The sequence below is a fragment of the Molossus molossus genome, unplaced genomic scaffold (genome assembly GCF_014108415.1).
Source record: "Molossus molossus isolate mMolMol1 unplaced genomic scaffold, mMolMol1.p scaffold_m16_p_4, whole genome shotgun sequence".
Lineage (NCBI taxonomy): Eukaryota > Metazoa > Chordata > Mammalia > Chiroptera > Molossidae > Molossus > Molossus molossus.
In genome coordinates this window covers 73,207,576-73,226,972 of record NW_023425377.1, presented here as the reverse complement: position 1 = coordinate 73,226,972, position 19,397 = coordinate 73,207,576, and the positions used below count along the sequence as shown (strand labels likewise).

At 53.5% G+C, this 19,397-nt stretch overlaps 1 protein-coding gene across 3 annotated transcripts; it reads right to left on the bottom strand.

Moving 5' to 3' along the window:
- Window positions 1-1,178: 1,178 nt before the first annotated feature.
- On the bottom strand, window positions 1,179-19,261 carry ZNF653 (zinc finger protein 653). Of its 3 annotated transcripts, none has more exons than XM_036240984.1 (9): window positions 18,969-19,261; window positions 11,696-11,739; window positions 9,400-9,615; window positions 4,232-4,843; window positions 3,928-4,105; window positions 3,734-3,845; window positions 2,559-2,724; window positions 1,766-1,865; window positions 1,179-1,573 (listed from the first exon to the last, which is right to left on the bottom strand). In XM_036240984.1, exons 1-9 carry the CDS (start codon window positions 19,259-19,261, stop codon window positions 1,396-1,398), a joined length of 1,899 nt encoding a protein of 632 aa, XP_036096877.1. In that variant the 3' UTR covers window positions 1,179-1,395. The 3 variants fall into 3 exon arrangements, with proteins under 3 accessions (XP_036096877.1, XP_036096878.1, XP_036096879.1); XM_036240985.1 differs by having other exon boundaries at window positions 1,396-1,573; window positions 2,610-2,724; XM_036240986.1 differs by having other exon boundaries at window positions 1,402-1,573; window positions 2,569-2,724.
- Between the last annotated feature and the right edge of the window lie 136 nt (window positions 19,262-19,397).

Genomic DNA, 19,397 nt, shown 5'->3' with positions numbered 1-19,397 from the left:
GGGGGTGATGCGGGACCCCGGATGGCCCCTCTAGGGTTTGCCAGGACAACATGGCTACTGACCCTGGGGACCCGGAGCGATGGCTTGTTCCCCACCCCATGATCCTCCCGGCTCCAGTGGGATCAGAAGCTGTCCCTGTGCCAGGGGGGGCCATTGCTGGGCGCGTAAATCCGACTGTGGTTCCCATGGAAACTGCTGGCTCCCGCTGTGCGGAGATAACTAAGGGGACTGAGCCTAGGGGGAAAGGTGGCGACTCGCGAGGGAGCAGCCTCAGCGGCAGGACTCTCATCCTTGCTGACATTTCTGAACCTGGCTGGCGTAGCCCCGTTAGAAGTGTAAAATAAAGACTTAGCTGCCGCTCAGCCCCACGAGCTGGCGAGGAACTGGTGGCCAATCTGTGCGTGGTTGTCACAGGGCTCCCCAGGGCACGTGTCTGGGCCCGCGGCTGCGGTCCCCAGGGTCACGTGGCTGCGACCACAAAGGCCCATGCGGCTTATGCGCCACCTGGTGGCCACGTAGCCAGGTCTCACTCTCCGCCCCTCTTTCTGGCAGTCCACAGGATGAGGTGGCCTCAGCATCTTCCTCAGGGTAATGGGACCACAGCAGCCGCCTCACCCGTGCCAACTCCCTCCCCTTGCAGCGTCCTGTTTCAGGAACATGCGGAGCCCATTGTACCTCGGGGTTTTGGCACTGGCTGTTTCTTCAGCCTGGGATTTGTCCCCCCTCAGCTTTCTTGTGGGATGGAACCTGTCATTCTGGTCTATGCTCAAATGCCATTTGACCACTGACCTGAACAGCATCCCCAGAAACTAACATACTACTCTTTTCTGCAGGGTGCTTAGATATCTTAAGGGTTTACTGAACATCTTCCAACTGTTCCCTGAACTCTCTAGGGTGGGGAATGAGTGGCCCGTGAGGGATTAGGACTGAGTCAGGATCAAGTCCTAGGAGATTTCAAGTGGTCTCCCTGGGCCCCTAACACCTCTGCCCTGACCCTATGAGGAGGGAGTGTTCAGGGTTGCCAGGCAACCCAGGCAGATGGGAAAGGGCCCTGTCCTGTGTGTATAACTTCCACTACCTCCCACCCCTACCCCAGGCCTTGCTCAACAAGGGATCAGGTTGGAGAAGAGAGGCCCCTTACCCATAAATCATCCAGGCCTAGGGGGAGGGCATCTACTTTCTCTCTCTTTAATCTCGCTTTGCTGTCTTGACAGTTCCAGCAGTGCAGCCCCAATCGACATCTCCAGAGACAGGGGACCAGCCCTGGGGCGGGGCAGGGGTGCCACCTTCTGGCTTGTGGTCCAGGAGACCCTCCCCCCCGTGGCTGCCCGACCCAGCAGGCTCAGGAGTGGCATCAGTGGACGAATAAATAGGGGTGGTCAGTGGTTGGGTAGGTCAAGTGGGCTTGTGGTCTGGGTGGCTTTTGAGAGTGTGGAACTTGACGCTGTCCAGCTTCTCGAAACGCTTCCCGCAGCGCTCGCATGTGAAATTGTACTGCACCTCTGCCGTGTGCTTCTTCATATGCCAGTTGAGCGAAGCGCGCTGTCGGCACTGGTAGCCACAGATCTCACACCTGCCAGGAGTCAGGGCGGAGTCAGTGCGGACAGGGCGGGACCAGAAAGGGACTGCGCCATCTGGGACCAGAATACAGGTAGAACTGGGCATAGCAACCCCTGGGGTGGAGCTCCCCCGTGGGACCTGCCCTGTGCTGGTCCAGGCCCGATCTCCTCCCTCCTAGTACCCTCGAACGACGCCTGTCACTTACTGCAGGGGTGTCTCCCCAGTGTGCGTGCGCCGGTGTACCTCCAGGTGGTTCTTCCTTTTGAAGGATTTGCCACAGGTCTCACAGGTGAATTCACGAACACCTAGAAGAAACACAAGGCTGAGGACGCCACCCTTGGGGAGGGTGCTATGGAGTGTCTCCACTGTGCTAGAGAGACCAGGTAGAACACAGATAAACCAAACCCCCACATCCTCCCAGCTTGAATGTCAACTCTAATGACTAGAGGAACTAATAAAAAGGGAGGCTCATGGCCATTGCCCAAGAATGCCCCCCACAGGGATGGAATATGAACTTGGATCCCTGAGGGGCACACAGTGAAGATTATTTGAATTTGACCCCAATATTTGGATTTTGGAGCAATTTCACATAAAAATCCTAATTTCTAGTCTCAAAGATTCTGAATCCATGCCCTCTTGCTGGGCACAGGCACCAATGCTGGCCACTATGCCAGCAGCTCACACCCTGGGTCAAGGAGGTGCTTGGAACAGAACAGAGGCCCTGTCCCAAGCTCAATCCCCTTCAGGGTGGTTCAGCCCTGGAACTGCTCCAGCACGAGATCTGCTTGTAGGAGTGGGGAGGACAGGGGGATCCAAGTTGGAGAAGAGACAGCTAGTCCCTGCCCATCTCCCCGTGATTTATAACAGTCAGTGTTACTGTGAATTGTGAAGCTCCAGCCCCCAGCATCAGGGAGGTGCCCACCATCCCATGCCAGTCCATGTGGAGGACAGGCAGGAAACTCTGAGAAAGGCAGTCCTGTCTCCAGGTATGACCCCACCTGAACCTACTCTGGCTCCAAGGCCCAGGCCCCTGTGCCCCAGGGCCTGACCTGAGTGGATGATCATGTGTCGCCGTAGGTGGTTGGATAAATAGAACTTCTTGCCACAGCCAGGGTGAGGGCATACTTTGGTCTTCCCTTTTCGATGCACAAGGTTGACATGGTTCTGGGGATGAGAGGAGCAAGAATGGTGCTGTGGGTGGTGTAGGGACAGGTGAGGGCTGCAGGGAGGCAGGCTGGGGCAACTTCACTGGAGGAGGGAAGAGGGGTGCCCTTGCCTTTGGGATGAACTGCCAACTCCGAGCTGGGGTCCAGGGACACGAGTGGGATAAAACAGCAGCTTTACTAATCACCTACCCCAGCCAGGCTCTGGGCTGGGTGATCAGTGAACCTTGTCATAACCCCGTGAAGGGGCCTAGCCATCAGCCCAGTTTATGGATAGGGAAACTGAGGCACTAGAGGCTTAGTGGTTTGCCCAGGGACACACAGGCAAGCAGTGGCAGGGCTGGGAAAGGATTCGAGGGCTGTCAGCCCCACAGCAGGCTCTTTGCTATAGTGCTATGCTGCCCCCAAGGTCTGAAGCAGGCAGCCTTTGAGTCATTCATTCCTTTGTCCTTTAGCTCACTAGTACATCTGTAGCTTCAGTGTCTAGCATAAGGCCTGGTACTAGTAGGTGCTCAATACATGCTTAATGAAAACATGATTTGGCATATTCAAGGGCCTACTTGTGATACCTCTTGTGCCCAGAGTGGGGATATGACAAGATCCTGTCTCTGCCCTTGGAGTGTCTCATCCAGGCCCAGTGGGCAAACTGCAGGTACATTCTGGTGGTGCAGTGAACTGAAGCTTGAAAGCCCCACCACCTTGGGGGACTGGGCTGGGCTTCCTGGTAGAGGGGCATCCTGAGCTAAGAGGGTGGCCTGGGCAGAAATGGTAGAAGTTTGAGCAGCTGGAAGAGCAGAAGTGTGTGGGGAGCCACCAGGCCAGGTACAGGCAGCCACTTACGGTGTGTAGAGAAGCTGTGGGTGGTTGAGACAGGACAGGTATACTGGAGGTAGGTGGGCATATGGGGGGGCAGGACTGTGGCACCTGCTGGGGGCCGGTAGGGCCCTCCATGAGACAGACAGCTAGGCACAGAAGCAGATCCTGCCCAGCCATTTGGGTGTTAGCCTCACCTGGAAACTACTAAGAGCCACATACACTTGGCTGCAGCCCTCATAGGGACAGTGGAACATCTCAAGCAGGCCGTCAGCATCCATCACCCGTGACCGCTTGCTCCTTCGCCTCCTGGAGAAGAAGGGCCCATGGACTCAGGGCTCCCACACCAGACCACTGTCCTCATCCCCGTCCCCGCCCACCTGACACCCACTTCTCAGGCTCCTTGGGGATCTCGTAGATGATGGCTGACATGTCACTGCCATCCAGCTCCTCCCCATCTGCCTCTGCCTCAGGCTGTGCACTCTCAGGCACTGTCGCTGCCAGCTCTGTCAGCTCTGGGGCCACCGGCTCCTCCTTTTCCTTCTTGAGCACGTACAGGTCCTCCTTCTCTACGGGGTGGACACAGGGCAGGTGTCCATGGGGACTAAGGCCATCAAGGAGTCCACTCTGGGGCCACTCCTTGCCCTCCCTCTCTCAGGTCCCCCCTCTCCCCCAACTAGTACAGTCCCCCAGACCTTTCTTGGTCTCCATGCCTGCCATGGCGGTGGGGTCCATAGTGCTGGGTTGGCTGCCCTCAGGCTCCGTCTGGGTGTAGGCTGCCACACCCTCCATCATGGTGCAGGGCACCTCGTCACCCAGGCCCCCGCTGGGGGCACCGCTGCCTGCTGCTACATTGAGGTGGATGCCTTCAGCCGTGAGGGCATCATAGCCTGGGCCTGCGATGATGATCACCTGAGAGCCAGGCACCATGCCTGGCATGGGACAGCTGGCTACCACCTCGCCCAATGCCTCTTGGGGCATGTTCTCAAAAAGGGTACCAGGGCCTGGGCCCACTTGCACAGGCACCGGCATGCACACCACCGTCTCCAAAGCTTCCGGCCCACTGCCTGCTGGGTTGGGGCACAGTGTGGCGCCCTGCTCAGCCAGGCTCTCCACATGGTGGACGTCGAAAGGGATGTGCACACCCTCTTGCGTGATGAGCCCACTGCTGCCTGCTGGGCTGGTGGGTGTAACCGCTGCTGCTGCTACCGTCACCTTGGCTGGCTGGCCTTCAGGGGGCTCCTCAGAGTCGGAGCCAGAGCAGGAGCTGGACGAGTCAGAGCTGCCGGCCACCAGACCATTGTCCACTGTGGTGACAGAAGAAAGGAGATGATTACAATAGTGGTGGCAACAGCTGGTGTTTGTTGAGGGCTCACTAGGGGCTGGGCACTGTGATTCCTCACTGACACAAATAGTGGTCACTTCTCAGTCATCATCCTCCTCAATCACCCCTGATCTTCAAAGAAGCTCTCCTCCCTTGGCCTTGGGCCCAGTTCAGTTCCCTAAACTCCTCCCTGGTGGTTCCTTCTCAGCCTCTTTTGCTCTTACAGGTCTGGAATGTTCTAGCTGGGGCCTCTCCTGAGTGCTCTGATGAGATCACCCCAGGGTTTCAGCTGGGCTGATGGTGTTAAATACTGCCCTGATTCTACCACCACCCGGGTGTCAACAATTCAGTGCAATTCTCACACTATCCACTTGGAGTTAGTTTCAGACCCCAGAAGAATGACCCCACTTCAGATGCCAGCTGCAAATCCCAGGCCCCCTATACTTCTGGCTATGGACATGTTCAGGTTTGATAATTTGTTAGAATGGCTCAAAGAACTCAGTAAAATGCTCCACTTCTGATTACAGTTTTATTCTAAAGGACATAACTCAGCAACAGCCAGATGAAAGAGATGTATAGGGCAAGGTGCAGGGGCAGGGGCACAGAGCTGTCGTGCCCTCTCCAGATGTACCACCCTCTCAGTACCTCCACATGTTCACCAACCCGGAAGCTCTCTGAATCACACTGTTCAAGAGTTTTTAATAACCCAGTCTCCAGGCCCTGACCACTGCCCAGGGGTTGGGTGTAGGGCTGAGAGATAGTGTTCCTCGAATCACAAATTGAGTGTTTCCCTGAAGCTATTTAAGGGCCCCTCCCTGAGTCACATTATTAGCATTAGAGCCCAGGTGTGTTTCAAAGGGGCTCCTTAGCAAAGGAACTCATTATGATAAAATTCCTATCTCGCAGGGAATTCCAAGGGTTTTAGTAGCTCTATGCCAGGAATTAAGAACAAAGATCAAGTATCTATTTTTATGGTGTTGCCACCACCTATACCCTGGTGCCTCCATGTGAGCAGCTCCCATTCTGTGGAGCTGCAGACTATTATTACATCCCATTGTTTTCTCTGCTGACCCACCCCCGAGGGGTCTCCCAGGCATCTCACACTGCTCTCAGCAGCTCTGGGCTCTGAGCCTTCCCTCAGAAAAAGCCTGCAGCATTCATGGATGTGCCTGTCCAAGTGGATGGCAGCTCTGTTCTCTTAGTTGCCTAGGCCAAGTCCTGGGGCTATCCTAGACTTCTCCCTTTCTCACACCTACTTCCAATCTGTCAGCAAAACCTGTTGGCACTGCATTCAAAATACATCTGAAGGCTGACAGCTTCTCCCACCTCCCCTGTACATGCCTAGACCATGCAGTCCCTTCTCCCTGGTCCTCCAGCTTCCACCATCCCCCCCCCCCCCCCCCCCCCGCCCCGTCTGTCCTACCTACAGCGGCCACAGGGAGTCTGTGAATACCTGCTTAGGTCATATCCCTCTTTGAGAACATGCTCATCACTTTCCATGAAAGAGACAGGCCAGCTGCTCACCAAACCTGAGTCTCTTCATTCTGGCACCCGAGTGGACTACATTTCCTAGCATTTTTATTTTATTTTATTTTTTTATCCTCACCCGAGAACATTTTTCCATTTTTTGTTCAGATAGAGTGGGAGGGAAAGAGAGAGAGAGAGAGAAACATCGACATGAAAGGGACACATTGAGTGACTGCCATCCGCACGACCCAACCAGGGCCGGGGACAAACTGCAACTGAGGTATGTGCTCTTAGCGGGAAATGAACCCGGGTCTCTCTGGACCGCAGGCTGATGCTCTAACCGCTGAGCAAAACCGGCCAGGGCTCCTAGCATTCTTTCTAGACAGGTGTTGCCATAGGGCTGAGTTCCAATGCAATGTGAGTGGCAGTGAGCTCCCAATCATGAACTTCCACCTCTGTTCCCACCAGCCAGCCAGGACTCAGAGGATGTTGGAGCCGCAGGACAGAAAGAACCTGGGTCCTGGGATGGAACGCAATTTGCAGGTGTGTCTATTTCAGCAGCCGGCCTTACTTCAGTTAATACTCTTCCTAATTCACTTGGCACAGCAGCCAACATGCTCACTGAAGCCATATGGCCTGCACCTACTTTTCAGCTCTACTGACCTCCCTCCCATGCTTAGGGACACTAGACAACTTTCTCCCTCAGGGTCTTTGCACTTGCCACTTGCTCTGCCTGAACTCTCAGACACCTATGTGGGCTCTTTTACCTTCATCACTGGTATTTTTCAGGAGACCTCTGACCATCTTGTCTCAAATAGTACCCTTTTCTCTCCTTTTGTTCCCCCCACAAATACTTCCCACCTTCCAGTGTACTCTGGATTTTATTTGTCTATCTTGTTTACTGTCTGCTTTTCCTCTAGATAGTAAACTCCACAAGTTTACCTGTGCACAGTCCCCAGCGCCAAGAAGGCTACATGGTACACAGTGAGCATACATTTGCAAAAATGAACGACTCTCAGACCAAGGCTGTGATGAAGGCCAAGGGGGCTGACATCTTACTCAGGCATTTGGTACTAATATCCCCACACAGGGAGAAAGTGGGGACAGGAAAAATGAATGATTGTTCCTTAAGTCACACACTCGTGACACAGTGGGGCACACTGCCTGGGAACCACATGTCCTATACCCCCAGAGGTTCACACAGAGGGTGCAGGTTCTGGAGCCAGACTGCAGCAGCGGGAGGGGACCCCAGTGCTTGCTCTTCCAGCTGTGTGAACACAGGCGCCTTATGTAACCCCTCTGGGCCTGGGGATCATTTGGTACCTACCTCAGGGGATACTTTGGGTATTTAACAAGTAAATATGTGTAAAAGGCTTAGGACACTACCAGCTTGAAGTAAGCACCCTATCAATGTTTCCCACTATCTTTAATATCCTAATGCCCCATTCTGAGACAGGCTCTGGGGTGGCAACAGGGGCAGTAGAGGGATTAGCCCCTCCTTCCAATACCCTATAATCTGGGATGAGCCCCGGCTCCACCCTGAAGGAGGGGCAATCCCCTAATGAGTAGGAAGCATAGCTGGGTGTACATCAGGGTCCCTGAGTGCAGTGTTCAGCTGCCAAGGCTGACACTGAATTTTACTCAAGATAATAATAACGCTCACAACAGAAATGACCGTGTACTGCAGGAACAGAGCAGACATGGGTGCTGCTTGAGGGAAAGGGCTGGCCCAGGGACACAGCACTCTCTCAGCAGCCCCCAGTAGTCACAGCAGACCTGGAATCGATCCCAGTGGTCATTCCTAAGAGCCCAGATCTAGAAGCTGGTAGTGTAAAAGTTAGGTTGGGGTACAAGGAGGCTCCTCCTGGTGTCACCCCCATCCCAGCTGGATCCATCACCAGATGGGCCAGTCATGTTATTCCCAGAACCTTAGTTTCCTCAACTGCTCAGTGGCACTAATGACAGGACAGTGAAGAGAACTCAGGGTGGTTTGGGGTGGACCTGGAGCCAGAGTACAGGACAAGATGGCTGAGGCGCATGTTCATACTAGGGACCTGACTAACACACAAACAGGATGGCTGCTGGCCAGGGTGCCCACCTAGAACACCTCTCATCCATGGCTTCCCCTGCCAGCTGGGATGCCATCTGCTCCAAGATGCCTGCCAGCTTGAACTCGGCCCTGGTGACTGACCCCACCCTCGGCCCTAGCAGGGCACCTGGCAGTGGGCCCCACACTCCTCTCAGCCCACGCCAAGCCTCTGAGGCAGGCGGGAAGCCCCTCACCACTCACAGCATATCCTTGCTCCTCTCACTGGACCTTTGTAACTGAGTCCCTCCCAGTCCTGAGCTGGAAGCCAGTCCCTGGGTGTGATCAACATAGGGTGGCAGGAGAGGAGCAGAGACAGTGAGAGATGGGCAGGGTGGGGTGACAGAAGGATAGAGAATGAGAGAAAGAAAGAGTATGAAATGGGGGGACAGAGAGAGACAGTGGGAGGAGGCAGGGAAAAGGAAGGAGACAGAAGACAGGAAGAGAGAAAGAACAAAACACAGAAAGATGAGAGAGACAGCAGAGAAAGGAAGAAGGAGAGCAGGATGGAGAGAGGGAAAGAGGATGAGACTGGGAGAAAGAGACCTTGAACCCAAGAAAGTGCTGGAAAAAATAAAGGAGGAGGAAGAAGCCAGGAGAGAAGAGCCACCCTAGGAGTCTGAGGCCCATGACCCTTCCCTTCTTCCAGTGCCTGAGCCAGGTTTTCTGGATTCCAAGTCCAGCAGTGCCTGCAACTGGCCTTGGGCACAGGTGGGCAAACTGCCCTGGGCCTCAGCTGTCCCTCTGTAAAATGGGAACTGCATCTCGGGATCTGTAAGAACTCAAGGATTGCAGCCTGGCCGGATGAGTCTGCGCTCTGTCCCTGAAGCCAGCACTAGTGCCATCTAGTTGCTGAGATGTTTGTGATGCTGGCTCGAGGCTAGCAAGACCCAGGAGGGTAGGGAGTCCAGGGCAACTCTCGCCATGAGGAGGTGTAGACCCCCAGACACCAGAGGCCACCTTATGCTCTCACTCCTAAGACCCACCTTTGTCACTGTCTGGGTCTGAGTCGCTGAGTGGCTTCAGGGGTGAGTGCAGGTCTTGAAAGTAGCGGTGGCCGGCTTCACATTGCCATACGGCTGTGGTGTATAGGCCAAAGGTGGGGTCCAGCTCAGCCAGGTGCGGCTCGTATGGACAGCGGTGCTTGTGGTCCTCGTACCAGATCACCACATTCTTTAGGCAGTTCACGTTGCGTCGACGCCCTATGCACACAAGGCCGGGGCAGGCATAAGGAGCATGGCTATGCCACCCAGGGCAGTGCAACCCCTAGAAGTACCGGGCCTTCTGGTTCTTGGGGGTTGAGACACTGTCCTGAACGCTGTCAAGGCCTGTCTTCAGTTTATGGGTAAAGAAACTGAGGCTCAGAGAGATCAGACACACCCTGGAGGAATCAAAGACTGGCCAGAGACCGTACTCACTAAATAAGTCATATAAACAGTGGGCACGGCCATAGAAGGTGCACAGTCACTGTTAGCTGCTGCTTATTGTTATGATTAGTCCCTTGGCCCTGACCTGCTCGCATCTTGGCTTCCTAGAGTCAATTCCTTCCATAGCCGCCAATGGATGCTTGTAAACACCTGAGTCAGGTCCCATCCCTCCTCTGCTCAGAACCTTCCATAGCTCCCACCTCACTGGCTGGGAAAGTCACAATCCTCCCAGAGGCTTACATATTCTGCCCAGGAACCCATGTCCTCATCTCCTCTCACCCTTCCCCTTGCTCACTCCACTCCAGCCTTATGGTCTCCTCCCTGGTCCTCAACTGAGCCAGGTATGGTCCAGCCTCAGAGCCTTTGCATTGGCTGTATCCTCTTCCACCAGATAATTGCCCTCTCACCTCCTCCTTCACTCAGGTCTTTCCCTTGCTTGGCCACCCTGTCTTCCCTATCTCTCTAGTCAACCTGACTTGCTGTCCTTTTTCTCCAGGTAGTACCTAGATACCATCTATGCTTATTTGTTTTCATGTTTCTGGTCTCTCTCCCACACTAGATGTCAGCTCCCCAAGAGCAGGGTCACTTTCTGTGTTGTTCCTCCTGCATACCCAGCACCTACATATAGTAGGTGCTAGAAGAGTACACACTGTGAGTGGGTGGGAACAGTAGAGCCAAACCACCGGGGTTCAAATCCTGGCTCTGCCACTTCCTAGCTGAGTGGCTCCAGGCAAGTGACTTGGCTTCTCTGAACCTCAGTTGCCCCCTCTGGTCAGGGGAGGAAAAGGGTCCCCATTTCCTGAAGGCTGACAGGGAGGAGGTTAGAAGGTGAAGACATTGACAGGGCACAGAATGGCATACTGCGAGTACCTAAGAATTGGTACCAGAGATATATGTGATGATTCTGGTCCCTCAGCCGCGTGGGAAAAAGGTATGCCTCTGACCTTCCAGCCTAGGAAATGAGGACTGGCCCAGGAAAGGTCCTTGGTCCTAGGAGGGTGCCTGGGGTCTCCAACACAGTCACAACCATGGGGACACCACCAGCAAGCTGCCTCCTTAGCCTAGAACTTGCCTCCTTATCTTCTTCATTCTCATACCTCTGGGATTGGGGGGGGGGGGTGTCACAGTCTTAGCTCACCTGGTCCCTGCTTCTGAGAACTATGAGAATGGGAGGGGCTTACTGCCACCAGAAGGCTGTCCCTGGACAGCTGGCTCTCACCCTGCTAGACATGGCTCAAGACCCACGGCCCCAGGGCTCAGGGGCAGGAGGGACGTGCCCCAGGCCTCTGCTCTGACTGCCCACGCCCAGCTCCTCTTGAGCCTGGCACAATATGCCCTTTAGGCTCTGGCACAAGCTGTTCCCTCTGCTCTGCCTGGTTCTACCCTGGCTGACTCCCACACACTGGGCAGGAAAGCAGAGGAGCTAAGGGGACTACTTTGGAGACATGAGGACCTAAGTTTGCAGACTGGCCCTGCCACTTTCCAGCTGTGAAGCCTGGGGCAGTGCCTGAATATCTTTGTGAGTAAGATGGGGAAGATGAGGGCACCTTAGCTGGGCATAGCACAGGTTCCTTTGGCCCACTCCAGACTGGGTCAGGCTCCTTCTCTGGTCCCCAGTGCCCTAACCTACCTCTCCCTTTAGTCACAGCCCTGTTCAGCCTGTTGCTTGTCTTTTTTAAGAGACTGTGCGCTCTGGGAGGACAGAGCTGGGTCTGCCTTGTTCCACACAGTGCCTGGCACATGCAGGCTCTCCACAAATGATCTCTGAGAGAATAAGGGAATGAGGAAGGGAGGGAACAACAAAGCCAGTAACTCCCAACACCCATCCCTCCCCCCTGGCTGCAACCCCACTTACTTTTCTTCCTCTTTGGCTTTTTGGGGACCTGCTCCCAAGGCTTCCTGTAACAGAGAGAGGTAGGGGGGAGTGACGCAGAGCCTAACTGATGATGACATAATGACAGAAACTCTGGTTACCCCTCTTCCTGCTCTGGGGGCAAGATGTTAGCTTCTGGTTCCTGAGCATGTTCTCATGGCCTTTCACTTGGGCTCTCTCCTACATGGACAACAGCTCTTTGGAGGGAGTGTCATCATCCACCTCACAGAGGGGGAAATGGAGGTCAGAGGGGTGAGGCTACCAGCCCAGATCCCATGACTAGGGAGTGAAGAGGTCAGAAAATGGTACAGAAAGTTAGTACCTCTTTCTGTACCCCTTTCTGATTTCTCCATGGCCCCATGATCACAACCCCCAGGATACACACCCTTTATCATCCTTTCCCCATGAATAGGGCATGCCTATGAATATGAAGAGATACCACACCTGTGGCTGGGTGACTGGATTAACCAAGAGGGATTTTACTGAGGTAGGCCTGATCTAATCAGGGGAGTCCTTACAAGGATCCTGCTGAAGTCAGAAGCCAGAGGCTAAGAACATAAGGGGGCCTATGAGGGGCCACGTGGCAAGGACCTGAGAACAGATGGCCTCTGGGAGCTGAGAGCCATCCCACTGACAGCCAGCAAGACTGCAGGGACCTCAGTCCTACAACCACAAACATGTGAATTCTGCCAACACTATGAAAAATTCTGGGAGATCTTTCCCTAGTTTAGCCTCTAGTTCAGGGTGGGGAACATCATTCCCCAAGGGCCCTTCCCATACAAGGCCCGCAAAATCAATACCAGTTAACATCACATGCCTCACCAAATCAGCCTGACCAAATATAGAAGACTATTTTTTTTTTTTTTTTTAGAGAGAGAGGAAGGGAGAGGAAGAGAGAGACAGAAACATCGATGAGAGAGAACATCGATTGGCTGCCTCTTGCATGCCCCCCACTGGGAATGGGCCCATGACCTGAACGTGTGCCCTGACCAGAAATCGAACCAGCAACCTCTTGTACATAAGGTCAACACTCAACCACTGAGCCACACTGGCTGGGCAAGCAGGCTAATTTTTAAGTTGATAAATTTGTATGGCCCGCGAATGATGTTATAAATATCCAAATGGCGCCCTGGCCGGTTTGGCTCAGCGGTTAAAACATCGGCCTGCAGTCCAGAGAGACCCGGGTTCGGTTCCCACTAAGGGCATGTACCTTGGTTGCAGTTTGTTCCCGGCCCTGGTTGGTCGTGCGGGTGGCAGCCACTCGATGTGTCCCTTTCACATCGATGTTTCTCTCTCTCTCTCTCCCTCCCACTCTATCTGAACAAAGAATGAAAAAGTGTCCTCGGGTGAGGATAGATAGATAGATAGATAGATAGATAAATAAATAAATAAATAAATATCCAAATGGCCCTTGGCAGAAAAGAAGTTCCTCACCCCTGCTCTAGATGAAGACACAGTTGGCTGATACCTTGATTTCAGCCTTGTGAGACCCTGAGCTGAGGACTCAGCTAAAATGTGCCAGACTCCTGACCCACAGTGAGCTAATCAATTTGTGTAGTTTTAAGCCTTAAGTTTGTGGTCATTTGTTATATAATAAAAGAACCTGGGCTGTCCCATCCAGGGTCCTGAAATGCCTGCCCGCCAGGCTGGCCGAGAGCCCGGGGAAATTGTCAGACATAGCCTGGAGGGCTGGCATTCCTCCCTGACCCTAAGTGCCTGTCTATGAGGGCATCAGCCCAAGGTGCTGCCCTCCTCTAGCAGTCCTGCTTCTTCAGCCTAGTCAGGCCCAATCAGACACCTGCCTCTGGGACCTTCCTCACCCTGACTGACTGAGTCCCAACACCCCCACTGCCTGCCCCACAGTGAGCCATGGCCTCGGGGAGCCCAGGTTAGGGCTGGGCCCAAAGACCAGGCCCCTCATGGCCTCCCACACCAGGATGGCCATCAGATTTTGCCAGGCAGGTTCCTGACTCCACTTGGGCCTCCTGGCTATGGCCCAGCACTTGCTCTACACAGACTGAGGGCAGGCACATTGGAGGCATCTCTCTCAGACCTGGTAGGGGCTTTCCTCTGCCTTTCTGCCACCATGCTTCCAAGTCTGCCCACTTCACCCTGGCGGATTTCTTGTTCATCTAAGCTGCAGCAGCAGGTTTGGTGACCCTGGGTGAGTGACCTTGCCTCCATGTGCCTCAGTTTCCCCATCTGCAGCATGGGATCATAACAGCAACTTCCTCATGAGGTTGATATGAGGTTATGTCCATTATAAAAAGCTTGGTGCAGCTTTGGAAATTAGAAATCACTCAGCAAATGGTGACAATAATCATTATGATTATCAATATTATCAGAGCCAGGCCCTGGAACACTGACCTCACTCCTGTAGCCAGAGCCACGCTCTTGCCGTACGTATTCTGACAGCCAATCCAGGGTCTCTCCTCAGCTCCACTGCCCATCCCTTCAGTCCCCCATCCAGACTGATAACAATTCTTGGCCCCCATACCCCAAGTCTGGTCCAAGAATAGCTCCTCAGGACTCTTTGTCTTTCCTGTCCTGGGCTCTAACCTCTGCCTGGGGATCTGCTCCTCTCTGCCCCATCCCAGGAGGCTCTATCCCTCCAAGGGGCCAGACTGCCCGATCCTCCTCCAAACCCAAGTCCAAACATTCATGCCACCTACAATCACTCATGGCCTTGCCATGGCTGGGGTGCTGGGAACACCATATTGTGGTGGGAACAGGTTTGGCATTGGTCAGATCCCAGTTTAAGTCTCATCTCTGTTACTAACTGTGTGACCTCAAGCAGGTGTCATCCCCTCTGAACCTCAGTTTCCTAATCTATGAAGTGGGAATAACAGCAGTGCCTCCCACATAGAGTTGCTATGAGGATTAAATGAGGTCAGGCCACATTCTGACCTTAATGTGGCGCTTTCTCCTTCAACCCAAACTACATTCCCCCACTGCCCGCCTCTCCAAGTTCTACCGTCTCTGTGACTCCCGGTAGTGGCATTTGAAGAAAACAGTTGTTGAGGCTTCTCCAGGGCCTGGCTGTACTTTCCTTTTAGTGGCCAGCCCCAAATGGTGGCTAGCAACAACAGTCCCTCACTCTCCTTTGCCCTTCAATTTCACTTTTGACTTGATATTCCCACCAGCATCCAAACACGTTGGTATTTCTAATATCTTTGATACCAACTTTTGCCCCATTCCTTTACCACTGTGTCTGAGTTGTCTACACTCTTGGTTTCCATGTCTGTTCCTTCATCTCCCTTGAGCCCCTCTGGTCAGGGTTTTTCTCCACCATGCCACAGACTGCCCAGTTACAGCCACCAGGGATGGCTGCCTCATTCAGCCCAGCAGTATTTGACCATTAGATCCTTCCCATGGCCTCCAGGACACCCCCCACTTGTTCCTCTGCTTGCTTCCCAGGCTGCTGCTTCTTCCTCTTCTCCCTGACTTCTGGAAGTATGGAGAATGGTAATGGGCTCACAGTGATGTGCTCCGTCCATGCACACCCCCTTGGCAAGCTCCATCACCATACCATCGCCTCCCTGATGACTCCCATATTCACATCTCCTGATTGGCTCTCTCCCCACCACAACACCACCTCCATCCATTCCCTGATACCTCATGTTGGAGTCTCACAAGCAAGCTATCATTTTGTTCTCCAACATGGCCCCTCTCAGTTAACAGCAACTAAAACTTTCTAGATGCTCAGGCCCGAACCTGGGACGTCTTTCATATCTACACACATTGGAGAACACTGCTGGTTTAACCACTTCTCTCCATTTCTCATTACCCTGGCTGGGGCCAGCCCCATCATGGCTCACCATCATGGACCAGTGTAGTCATCTGCTCTCCCTCCCACAGTCAGGATGATTCTTTTGATTTTCTTGTTAAGAGTTTAGGATGTGAGCCCTGGCCGGTTTGGCTCAGCGGTTGGAGCGTCGGCCTGTGGTACAGAGAGACCCGGGTTCGGTTCCCGCTAAGGGCACATACCTCGGTTGCAGTCTGTCCCCAGCCCTGGTTGGTCGTGTGGGTGGCAGCCACTCGATGTGTCCCTTCACATCGATGTTTCTCTCTCTCTCTCTTCCTCTCTCTCCCTCCCGCTCTATCTGAACAAAAAATGGAAAAATGTCCTCGGGTGAGGATAAAAAAAAAAAAAAAAAAAGAGTTTAGGATGTGAAAAGAAAAATGCAAACACACAAAGCTAGAGAGAAGAGTAGACTGAACCTCCTTGAACTCATCACCAGCTTTAGTAATTGTCAACTCTTGGCCAACCTTCTTGCAACTCATACCCCACCCATTCCTCCCGCCACACACACCCTGGGAGTGCTTCTTTTAAGCCAGATATATGACTTCTCTACACTTATAAAGGGAACTCAAATTCTGCACTTAAGGAAGGAAAAAAAATATCCCACCAGAGCTCCCACTTCACTAGAAGGAAACAGAGTCCTCCTTACAGCCCAAAAGGTCCTGGCACCTTCCTGCCCTCATCTTCTCCCACTCCTCTCCCTCACTCATTGTGCTCCAGCCACATGTTCCCCTCACTGCCCCATGTACACATCAGGACACCAGACAGGGTCCTGTCTCAGGGCCTTTGGACTTGTTATTCCTTCTTTCTCTAATACTTTTCCCCTGGATATCTGCATGGTTCTCCCTGGCCTCCTTCAGGTATTTACTCAAATGCTATCTTCTCAAGGTGGCCCCACAATGATACCCTATTTAAAACTCCAGCTCACACTTCTGATTCCTCTTTCTTTATTTCACTTTTGTTTTTTCCACAGCCCCTATCAATCTCTCACATACTACATAATTTATTTATGTTTCTTGTCTGCAGTAGACAAGCCTTTGCACACTAGGCAAGCCTCTGCCTTTTAAAATGTCAGCTCCATGAGGTAGCAATCTTTGTTTTGTTTATTGCTGTACTTTTAGCATCTATACAGATGCTTGGCACATAGTAGGTGCTCAATAAGTGTTCTTTAAACAAAGAAATGAAAAAAAAAACAGGAAATTCCACCACTGACCATTGTTTCCCTTTTCCCACCAGACGCCAAGGCAAATTCATGGCATATTCACCATTACCATCTGCTCAAGTTTTCACCTCACCATGTCACAAAACTGGCCTTGTCATGTCCCCTATTTATGTCTCAATCCAACAGCAATGATCCTGGCCCCACTTTGTCGTTTATTTTCCTTTCTCTTTTCACCCTGCTTTTCATTTCTGTCTTCTTGTTCATGTTTTACAGCCTTTGAACTGAAATCTTTCCAAGCACAAGATAGGTTATAAATAATTGAGCAACTGAAATAATTGACCCCCTATCGTTGGTCATGTCTACTCCCTGTAAGATATCCCTCACCCAGGTTAGTGTATTTTCCCAATTACCCATGGGCCCTGGGGCCACGTTTTTGCCACCCACTGCCTGGGTTGTCTCAGTGTCCTTGCCCCAGTCCTGCAAGCCCACAGTTCCTACTCAGCCAAATCAAGCTTCCACAAACACCACTTTCAGCTTAGGAACCTCCAGCGGCTCCCTCTAGCCAGTTGTTCTCCAGCTGCACATCAAGTCTCCCTGGAAAGCTTAGCATAAAAACAACAACACAGGGCCCTGGCCAGTTTGGCTCAGCAGTTAGAGCGTCGGCCTGTGGTCCAGAGAGACCCAGGTTCATTTCCCACTAAGGGCATGTACCTCAGTTGCAGTTTGTCCCCGGCCCTGGTTGGGTCGTGTGGGTGGCAGCCACTCGATGTGTCCCTTTCACGTCGATGTTTCTCTCTCTCTTCCTCTCTCTCCCTCTCACTCTATCTGAACAAACAATGGAAAAATGTCGATGTTTCTCTCTCTCTTCCTCTCTCTCCCTCTCACTCTATCTGAACAAACAATGAAAAAATGTCCTCGGGTGAGGATAAAAATAAATAAATAAATAAATACAAACACAGGGTCTGTAGCTCCACCCAGACTAACTGAATCAGAAACTCTAATAGTGTAATACTGGCTTGTCTTTTAAACACCCAGCATTTCCTGTCCTGCTCTTGGGCATATAAACCAGCCTACCACCCTGAGAAGCGGGTGGGTACAATTTCGGCAGGATCAGGTTGATTCGTGATCCTCAGAATTTACCCCCAGGAGGAACATGCAAACGTGTGCAAATAAAACCTGGGCAGAAAAAGGATTTCTGTCGCAGAACTGCTTGTGATACTGAACACACATCATTCTTTTTTTTTTTAATCCTCATCAGAGGACATTTTTTAGTATTTTGTTCAGATACAGTGGGAGGGAGAGAGAGAGAAACATCAACGTGAAAGGGACACATCGAGTGGTTGCCACCCACACAACCCAACCAGGGCCGGGGACAAACTGCAACCGAGGTACGTGCCCTTAAAGGGAACCAAACCCAGGTCTCTCCGGACCGCAGGCCGACGCTCTAACCGCTGGGCAAACCGGCCGGGGCACACATCATTCTAATAGCTAATATCTGGAGTGCTAAGCGCCAGCACTGTTCTAAGCCCTTTGCTGTAATTTAGCTCATTTAATCATCACATCAACCTATAATGCTGGAAGCGAGAAATTTCACCAACACTGCTCATTCTCAAGATTGAGACTGCAAAGGCCTCTGCCTTCCACCTGTGAGGCTAAATTAGGGCTTTCTCTTCACCCTGGGCTGAGGTGCTCCTCAGGAGCCAAGAGCTTTAGAGGAATAAAATCTGGATCGTGAAGGGTTCTCAGGGTAGGCGGGGTCGAGGGTTGTGGGAATGGGGCCACTCAGAGTCCTAGCTGGGACATCGGAACCTTACGAAGGGCAGGGCTGGGTGGTCCAAAGTGTGCAGTCAAGCAGTCACAGTCTCAGGCTACACTGTATGGATAGAGGTCTGTGAGATATGAGGGGCAGTAGGGACCCCCGGCCACTGAGGCCTCAGGGGACCGGGCCATCCTTCCAGGTACTAGGTAGTTAGAACGCTTGGAGGCGTAGCCCGTACCAGGATTGGTCAGCCAGAGCGCTAGCGGGCGGGGCAAACACCCAGGAGGCGGGTCCGAGGCTAGACGCATCCTAGGATTGGGCAGTCAGAGCAACGGGAGGCGGGTCCGCAAGCCAGGAACGTCCCAGAACCGGTAGTCGGAGACCCAGGCCGGCACTCGGGCCGCTGGGAGGAGCTCAGAAGTGCCAGGGGCAGAGCCTGGGAGGTGGGGGCGGGGCCAGGCTCAGCGGGGGATGGGGGCGTCTCCTCCCTCCCTCCCTCCCTCCCTCTTTCCCTCCGGCTGGGGCCCCTCACCCGTGCCGACCGCTCCGCTGGCCGCGCTCCAGCGAGATGAGGTAGGCGGCGAGCTTGGCGTCGCTCCAGCCGCTGCGGCGCCGCAGGTCCACCCAGGGCCCGTGCGCCTCGCCCAGGTACACGCGCCGCACGTCGTACTTCTTCCGGGACTCGAGCCGCCGCCGGGCCCGGTCTGATTCCGTGAGCCGCGGCCGGCCCCGCGCCTTGCGGCCCGCCGCGCCCTCCTCGGCCGCCGCCTCCCCGCCTGCGCCCGCCTCAGCCTCCGCCTCTGCCTCAGGCGCCCGCTCCGCCATCCCCCCCTCCCTGGTTACCAACCTCCCCCGTTGTTAGGAGCCTGGCCGGAAGTGGCGCGCATCTTCGGCGCCGCCGGGAAATTTCTCATGTACTCTCACTGCCCCGCAGCGCCAAAAGGAGACAGAATGGAGATTG

Bases quoted from the DNA above. Each gene is read 5' to 3' on its own strand.
- ZNF653 (XM_036240984.1), bottom strand. From the start codon at position 19,261: ATGGCGGAGCGGGCGCCTGAGGCAGAGGCGGAGGCTGAGGCGGGCGCA. The intron at 4,106-4,231 runs GTCTGGGGGACT...TCCACCCCGTAG, and splicing joins AGGCATGGAGACCAAGAAAG to AGAAGGAGGACCTGTACGTG. The intron at 2,725-3,733 runs GTGAGGCTAACA...TCTCATCCCCAG, and splicing joins TGGCTCTTAGTAGTTTCCAG to AACCATGTCAACCTTGTGCA.